This window comes from Cynara cardunculus, assembly GCF_001531365.2.
Source record: "Cynara cardunculus var. scolymus isolate 2C chromosome LG 7, CcrdV1, whole genome shotgun sequence".
Taxonomy (NCBI): domain Eukaryota; kingdom Viridiplantae; phylum Streptophyta; class Magnoliopsida; order Asterales; family Asteraceae; genus Cynara; species Cynara cardunculus.
The window spans coordinates 625,824-634,029 of NC_037534.1; the positions used below are offsets into that span (position 1 = coordinate 625,824).

At 35.7% G+C, this 8,206-nt stretch overlaps 2 protein-coding genes across 3 annotated transcripts in view; both read left to right on the top strand.

Annotated features, from left to right (window-relative positions):
• LOC112515246 (isocitrate dehydrogenase [NADP]) overlaps window positions 1–3,310 on the top strand; it is an 11,528-nt gene extending 8,218 nt beyond the window's left edge. The window contains exons 14-16 of one of the 2 annotated variants that reach the window (XM_025121936.1): window positions 1,132–1,254; window positions 2,624–2,718; window positions 2,840–3,310. In XM_025121936.1, the coding sequence (XP_024977704.1) occupies window positions 1,132–1,254; window positions 2,624–2,717 (217 nt within the window). In that variant the 3' untranslated portion in view covers window position 2,718; window positions 2,840–3,310. Of the gene's footprint in view, window positions 1–1,131; window positions 1,255–2,623 lie in introns of both variants that reach the window. The other variant, XM_025121935.1, reaches the window with a different exon arrangement.
• A 1,950-nt stretch (window positions 3,311–5,260) lies between these two features.
• LOC112515415 (glutaredoxin) lies at window positions 5,261–8,032 on the top strand. Its single transcript, XM_025122215.1, has 4 exons — window positions 5,261–5,392; window positions 5,593–5,681; window positions 7,230–7,328; window positions 7,800–8,032. Exons 1-4 carry the CDS (start codon window positions 5,337–5,339, stop codon window positions 7,880–7,882), a joined length of 327 nt encoding a protein of 108 aa, XP_024977983.1. The 5' UTR covers window positions 5,261–5,336; the 3' UTR covers window positions 7,883–8,032.
• Window positions 8,033–8,206: the final 174 nt, after the last annotated feature.

Below are 8,206 nucleotides of genomic sequence, written 5' to 3' on the forward strand. Positions count from 1 at the left end.
CTTTTCCGAAAAAAGGGAAGAAAGGAGAGCAGGAGTTCTCTGGAGAAAAAAACGACCCATCCCTAGATTATCTCCATATTTGACCATGGTGGAAAAAGTTGACTAAATTTTTTGACTAGCTTTGCATTATAAGGGATATATAAAATCTTATCACCTTTTACCCCCTTGGTGAAGAGCTTTTGATTTTTTGGAATCACTATTAATGCTAAACATTGGAAATTGGTAAGGTAGAAAATGAATATGAACGTAAGAGCAGTTAGTTATACAGTACTACCAACATTGAAGCTCTGGGGCCCAAGGTTGTGAATGTACTTTCGAAGTATAAGTACTGCTAGCGGCTAGGGGAAGGTTCATTTGAGAATCTCAAATATTTTGAGAACCATGAGAACAAACTATTCATGAATTAATCATAATGGTCAAATAAATATTGTGATAGTTATTCATGATGAGTGAGTATCATGAATAGTGCAAAAGCAACATATCCATGTATATATGTATTTATTTATCGTGAATAATTCATAAATAGTTGGTTCTTACGGTTTTCAAGATATATACGGTTTCTAAACGAACTTTCTCCCAATTGGCTATATGTCTATGTGGTACTTTTCCTTGCTAAGGGTCTGTTTGTTAGAAGCTCAATGAGACTCGGACCTTATTTGGTGAGCTATACATGGCTGTTTGGTAATGGCTTAATGATATAGAAAGTCGCTCATTCCAATAAGTTTCTAAAGGGGAGCTTTATGTAGGAAGGAAGTTTTTTCCAAACATGCCGCATTAAATTAAAAAACATGCTCCTTCCATCTATGAACAATCCCTCCTAAAAGAACTTTCTCAATCTATGCAGACAGATTAATCCACACAAATAGTTTTATCCATACAGGACGTAATGGAAAACCAACCAAACAACCCCTAATGTCATAAGACCAACCTGAATTCTATCGAACTCCTCAGAAATAGAGAGACCTAGATTTCAGTTTCCTAAAGGGTGCAATTACTTAAACCTTCTTATCGTATCTGCATTATGACAAGTTGCTTTCTATTTAAAGTAAGTTTTAAACACTCAACAAGTGTTGATCTCTTTATTGTTATCGTATTTGCCTGATTTCATATTTCCGACATAATGTTGATTAGTGCCAAGTTGGATAAGAATGAAAGATTGGCGGACTTTGTTAAAAAGCTAGAGAGTGCATGCGTTGAGACAGTCGAATCAGGAAAGATGACCAAGGATCTTGCTATTTTAATCCATGGACCCAAGTGAGTGCTACTTCCGTTATCTTATTAAATTTMCTATTGCCCTTAAATATATAAGATTGTTTGTTTTTAGGGCAAATTGCATGAAAATGCAATGCATTATGGACCGGTTCCTATTTTGTGTAACATACTTCCAACCCTTTATTTTGGTAGCTCAGATGTAATATCTCATACATTTAGAACAAAATACGTTACACAAAACAAGCATTAGACCGAAGTAAGTTGTGTTTTCATCCTTTTTGGATGTAAACTAGGTACCTAAATATTTGAGATGTTACATCTGAAGTACCAGAAGGAAGATTTTGCAAGTAAGTTGCACAAAATAGGAATCATATTCAGAACGAAGTAGGTTGCATTTTCATGCAATCTTCCCTTGTTTTTAATAGTAATCGTGCATCATACATGAATTTGGATACATAGTGCTTTACCTTCCTTGTTGCTAATCAGCTGAAATGATTTTCTACCATTTTCATTATGATCTATTTCATGAATCAAAACGTTTAGCAGGATTTGAACCCAATTTGATTTTATCATCCCCTTGTCTTTATCCACCATGCTACCCCCTTTGGTTCAGATGGTGATTTTGATAACTAGAGCTAATCCAGTCATTATTTTAAAGCCTCAACATTAATCAGTTGACCAATATGATTTTCTACTTTGACCTTCCGAGATCTTTTTATCAATGGCAGCTTTTGTTTGTATTCGTATACCTACTTCCGTTTGTATGCCTATTTGATTTTTCGTTGCTTACTTCTAACTTGTTTTTCTAAATATTAGCACCGTCTTTCTTGTTTTCAAGTTCTTTTTCAAAATTTCTAATTTTCTTGTTTTTCCTTTCTCACCCCACACTATGCACAAACCGGGGGTCTTCACGGAAACAACCGCTCTACTCTTTAGGCGGAGGTCGGGGCGCACCTACATACGGTGGCACGGGACACCGATTCATTCTTTCCTTGTAGTTTAGAACTTTTTAGGGTCCTGAAAGGTGCAACCGTATTGTCTTGTTGATGCCACCATATATATCTTGAAACTACAATAATAACACAAGTTTTCTCTTGGCAGAGTTGGTTTGCATAATTCATTAGCTTTTCATTTCAAGTTCATTATGTTTCTAATTTTCTTGGGATAAAATACTCAAACACAAGACCTCCGAAAAAACAAGGAGCTAACCAATAGGCCAATGATGATTTTATGGAAAATATACATAGCTTCGTTTCTTTTACTCAAATAGTGTAACCTCTTGAATAACTTCCTCGGTCCACCTCTACACCTCCCCCGGGCGGACCCCGCTTTCAGGTGGTATATGTTGAGCTTGTTTTGTTTTGTTTTGTTTTGTCTAGTAGCAGTTATTGAGATATGTGATTACGTACAGGGCATCAAGGGAGTTCTACTTGAACACCGAAGAGTTCATTGATGCCGTTGCTCAGAATCTCGACTCGAAGCTTCAAACTCTTGCAATTCATTAAAGTAAGATCGGTTCACAAGAGCCATTGGCTATGACCAACTTCCGTGAAAACGAACAGTAGAAGCCAATATCAAACATGTTCTACGGGTCTATTTGTTCTGACCAAAATAATTCTTTTTGCAGAGGACCGGGCTTTTTTATGGAGTTGGTTGGTCACTCAATTCCAACGTAACGCCTCGGGAATTATTTAACGTGCTTGCGTTAAATCTGTAACAAATTGTTGAATCCTTAGAGTCGCATAAACATTTGTTACTATAACGAAAGGCATTTATTTTGTCACTGACGGATGACCGGCGAAGGTGGCTTCAGATTTCTAAAATCGTATAGCACCTGAAGCAACATCAAGTGAAGGTATTTTACTTAAATGTTAGAATTTTGGAAACAAAATATCAATATACTTGGATAATTCAAGGATCGTGTATTGAACACTTTCCAAAATCTGTGATTTCGACCCTATAGCCTGGGGTATCACGAAATTTGATTTGGATTTCAGGCAAAAATACAAGATCAAACACATAATTTCATTGTTTGTTTATGTATCTTGAGAGAGAAAATTTTGGCAGAGTAACAGTATGCAAAAGATCGTCACCCTGCAATGAGTCGAAATCGTATATATAGTCACCGGTGGTTAAGTCGGTTATTTCGGCGGGATTTGTGTATGTTCCCAACAGACGCGACTGTTTGAGAGTCGGGACCGCCGCCAGGGGTGATGCCCCTTGGAACCCCTCTAGGGGCGCTGTCCCCGGACCCCCGTGTACCCGAGATCACTTTACCTTATCTGAGCATGCACTTTGCATCTTTGGACTCGAATTATAGCCAAGTCTAATTTCAGCTTGTCTCATATTCATCTCGATCATACTAAATGGCTTGATGATATTAAAATCACCAATATTAAATCTGTGAATTTCTTTCAGATTTTAACATGAAAAAGTTAAGAAAAATTATTGAATTTTATATCGAAGTTTTTGTTTTCTTAAAACTCATATACGAATCTTATTTTAAGTTTAATTTAACGTATGATATGAATCTTATTAAAAGTTCTAGTTATGAATATTATTTGAATCGATTTTAAGATAGTTAAAGGTAACGAAAATAAAGGCAATGAAACGTAAATGAACGTAATGGAACCTAATTGATTAAACTTAAGTGGATGTTTGTTTACCGCTTAATAGTTTTATTAAAAGGCAGTCTTTGAATTATTAAAAAGTGGATCTTGTTTTGCAAAAAAAGTCTGTCTCTTAATGATTCTAAAACTATCTGAATGATTTTGTATCTTGGACTTTTCTTAATCATTCAGTGCCCTACTTTTATTATAAACAATTACCAAACAATTATATTTTATTTTACATTATATCATGAAAATCTTTTAATCATTTTGTTCACTTAATCATTTTACATTAAATTATTTAACAACTATTAGACAGGCCATGTGCAATTAGATGCTCCAAGTCCAACCCCTCCGCCCACTATCATCAATCAAGTACTTTGTATTTTCTTTTTCTTTTTCTTTTCTTTTTATTAATTATTATCTCCTCCTTCATTCATTCATTTTACAAGAAAATTAAGGTCATGTTTGATAACCATAAACTAGCTTTTTTTTAAGCTCATTGGAGAAGTCCCGTTTGGTAAGCCATAAACATATATATAAAAGAATTGGTCCAAAAGTTTAGCCGATGTGAGATTTTAACACACCCCCTCCAACGAATGCTAGACGATCACAAATTGTCTCAAACTGTCGACATGGGGCTAAGCAAGTACAAATTGCCTCAAGGTATGGAGTTCCTAGAAAGGCAGACCTTGGCTCCGGTACATGTGAATTCTCATTAGATTACTCGCCAAATGAGGTAAGAGAGGTTCCAACATATCTATAGAGAGGAACCGGTTTGAATCCAGCCAATGTTAGACTCTACTAATTTGTTCCAAAATAAATGTTCACTTTCAAAAACAAGTTTTTACTTTTCAGTTCGACATCTAATTGTGAGATGGACAAAATCATCGTCCCTCTATTATTAAGGGTAAAATCGTCATTTGTTAATTATCGACATGTATTTTAGGAAATCGGGTGTCCACGTACACAACTATTACCATTAGGTGGTTGTTGACCTTTGTGCAATAACGAAGGGGGGCCTGGCTTGTTTGTAATCAGACGTTTGCCTTCCACATTTCTGAAGACTTTTGATCAAAAGGTTTTAAAGTCGTCACCACTTAACTATTTCAAATAATATATTTAACTAGAACTTAATTCATGTAAAATCAATCTGTTTTTACGAGATCCGTGAGATTATTTTTTTATGATTGAAATTTCCCAACAAAATATTGTAAACGTAAAAAATGCCGAACCTTAACAGTAAAAATACTGTGAAAGTTACTTTCATAGTGTTTTACTGTAAAATTTTAAATATAAAAAAATGGTTTCAACGAGTGTATGATTAACTGTAAAATCTTCAAAATTAACTTTTGAAATCAAAATTGAATGACTTCCTTTTTGGATCATTTACTGGGCGTTATTTTAACCGTCCAAACGCCTATTTAAGTTTCACATTCTCCGACTAGTTTGGGCTTCAATTCAATTCCCTGAAGCAGACGTTAAAAGGTTCACGAAAGATTCCCCAAAGCATCAATGGCTGAAGCAAAGGCTAAGGAGCTCGTTTCATCCAACCCTGTCGTCGTATTCAGGTTTTATTCACACCATTTCTTCATCCTACTCCTGAATTTTCCTATTTTTCTGGTGAATCGGAAAGCGATTCGGTTATGTTCCTCAGATTTGTGTCTAGTGTGTAGGTGTAGGGTTTTTATGGATATTGAGGGCTGATTTTTTGTTTAATTGGATCTGTTTTATGAATATGACGTTTATGTTTCTGGATTTGATTTCGCAGCAAATCGTATTGTCCTTTCTGTGTGGACGTGAAGAAGTTGTTGACTGAGCTTGGATGTTCGTTCAAAGCTATTGAGCTTGACAAAGAAAGTGAGTTCCTCTCTCTCTCTCTCTCTCTCTCTATACATATATATATATATATATATATCGCTCGTCTTCTGTTGCGCCATTATGTGTGTATGTATGCTGAATTTGCTGGTATATGAGTTTCACTGTAACATTTCAGGCGATTTTATTAAGACTTGGCTGATTCTCTCATTAATGACGGAACTATGATTTTGATTTGAATTTTGAAATATGATGATTTCTTCTCATGTTAAGAAAATAGATTCACTGTACTTTTGGATGTCAAACAGGTTATCGTTCGGCCTTAAAGTGGATATGGATTTTAAAGTTTTCATGAAAGAATTATGTCCCTTAAATTGAACTTCACAACAAAAACGATGCAAAGTTTGCTACAAAATCAGTATCGTTTTTCAGTTTTATGCATTTAAGGAATCTAGTTATCCAGAAAGATTGGTTTTGTCAGTCTCTTGTTTGCTACCTTTGCAACCTATTGTTGAAACTTGAAACCAACAACATCGTTATCTTATTTCAGAACTCGATTAGAGTAGGGATTTTAAATTCGGTCTTACCCTCTGCTATGCTTGCAATTGCCTTGCTTTCTCCTGGGGATAACAGAAACTCGAAAGAAGAGATTAAACATATCTCTGATTGGAGACGTGTAGATCGGAATGAATTCGCAATGACATGTGAGCTTCATTCCTTGATACTTTGAGTAACTTCCACAAAATCATGAATACCAAGATAATGGTGGTTATCACTTTGAGTGGGGATTTGGAACCGAAACAGACCGATTCCATCTTTTGAGGCAGTGGCCTCTGCTTTTGTAACAGAGCACGACCTCTGCACATTGAACCTCGGAACAAAAATTCTACCTGAATATCAATAAATTTACTCTTGGTATTTTGTTTGTAGAAGAAGAATAAATCCATGGTTGATTTAGACATTTCCGAGAACCCAACTTCTGATAAGAGTTCTTGGAGACGTAAGACTGGGGTAGCAGACTAGGGATGGATACTTGTAGCTAGCAGCCTAGCATAGACCAGAGGAAGGTAGCTGAAGAGGTAGAGGGTGGATGTAGGGTTAGGGTTAGGTTACCAGGGTTCTAAGATAAACCAGGTGTTCCTAGGCTATTTTTTTAATGTACCTACTTCTTTAATATGATGTTGCTCACTTCTAACTAGCCTTGGTTCTCTTCTTTTCTCAAAATTTCGTATATCTTACTATCTTGTCTCAAGTTCTTCATTTTCGAAGTCTTCTCTTTTCTTCAAATTATTCAAATGTTTCGGGTAAACCTTTTTTTTGACACACTCTTTGCAAACCATGGGTGTTTACAAAAACAACCGCTCTACTCTGTACTCACCCCCAGACCCCACCTCTGAGTGGGAGGGAGGTTGGTTTTCTGTGGTTTACTTGCCTTGATTATGCTTTTATCTATTTCACTTGATAGGTGTCTTATTTGTATGGTCATTCAACTATTTGTACATAAAATATTGTATATATCATGATATAGCTTGAAAACTGCTTAGTTCACCAGCAAAATGACTAAAAGTTTGTATGTATCTATGTCTGAAGGTGATGGAAGCGAGGTACAATCGGCATTGTATGAATGGACTAAACAACGAACTGTGCCAAATGTGTTTATTGGCGGCAAACACATCGGTGGCTGTGACAGTAAGGGATTTATCCTTCACGCTTTTCTTGTTTTACCCTTTGTTTTCCTCTGACTAAACAGCATGGGTAGATCTGTTAAGTGGTGGCACATGCTACCATTAATATATTCCGTTCGTGGTGTAAAAAAATGTACACCCCTTAATGGTGCTACCACTATAATTCGTTTTGTTTTAACAAATGGGCATTGTCCCCAGAAAACTAAGAGGCTATTTCAGCATATTGAAACTCAAAGTTGAGTTTTTAATGATTAATAGTAATGGAAGATAAAATCCCTTCTTGTAAATCACTGATATTTTGACGGAAATTTTTTGGGGGATTTAGATTTCATGGAAGGATTTGGAATCTTTGGTTTGATTGTTTTGTAGGATACGGAATGGAGTTGAATTTCATTCCTTATAGATAATTTATCAAAAAACTTATAGATGATTAAATTGCCTTTTATTAATTGATTAATACAAAACGATCCTGTAGGTACCATTGGCTTGCACCAAGGAGGGAAGCTCGTTCCCCTGCTGACTGAAGCTGGAGCAATTGCAACCAAATCTTCTGCCTAAAGAACTATGTTCATGGTATCTTTACTAGCAGTATAATAAATTAAATTTCTGAACTTATGTTTATGTGTATTTGTTCCTCAACTTTATCGTGTTTGTAAAACTGATGGCATTTGTTGCATTTCAATGGGTTAGGTTAGACATTATCACAACGATTTCGGATGGTTTCGATAGGTTAGGATTAGATAATCACACATTTATCATAACGAAAACGATTTTGTGTGATATGGGCGTGATAATCATGTGATATCAATATCACTCGACTTGATCATGGTTTCAATGGGTTAGGTTAGACATTATCACAACGATTTCGGATGGTTTCGATAG

Coding starts and splice junctions, on each gene's coding strand:
- LOC112515415 (XM_025122215.1), top strand. CDS start 5,337: ATGGCTGAAGCAAAGGCTAAGGAGCTCGTTTCATCCAACCCTGTCGTC. Junction 5,393..5,592: donor AACCCTGTCGTCGTATTCAG/GTTTTATTCACA, acceptor TTGATTTCGCAG/CAAATCGTATTGTCCTTTCT. Junction 5,682..7,229: donor TATTGAGCTTGACAAAGAAA/GTGAGTTCCTCT, acceptor CTATGTCTGAAG/GTGATGGAAGCGAGGTACAA.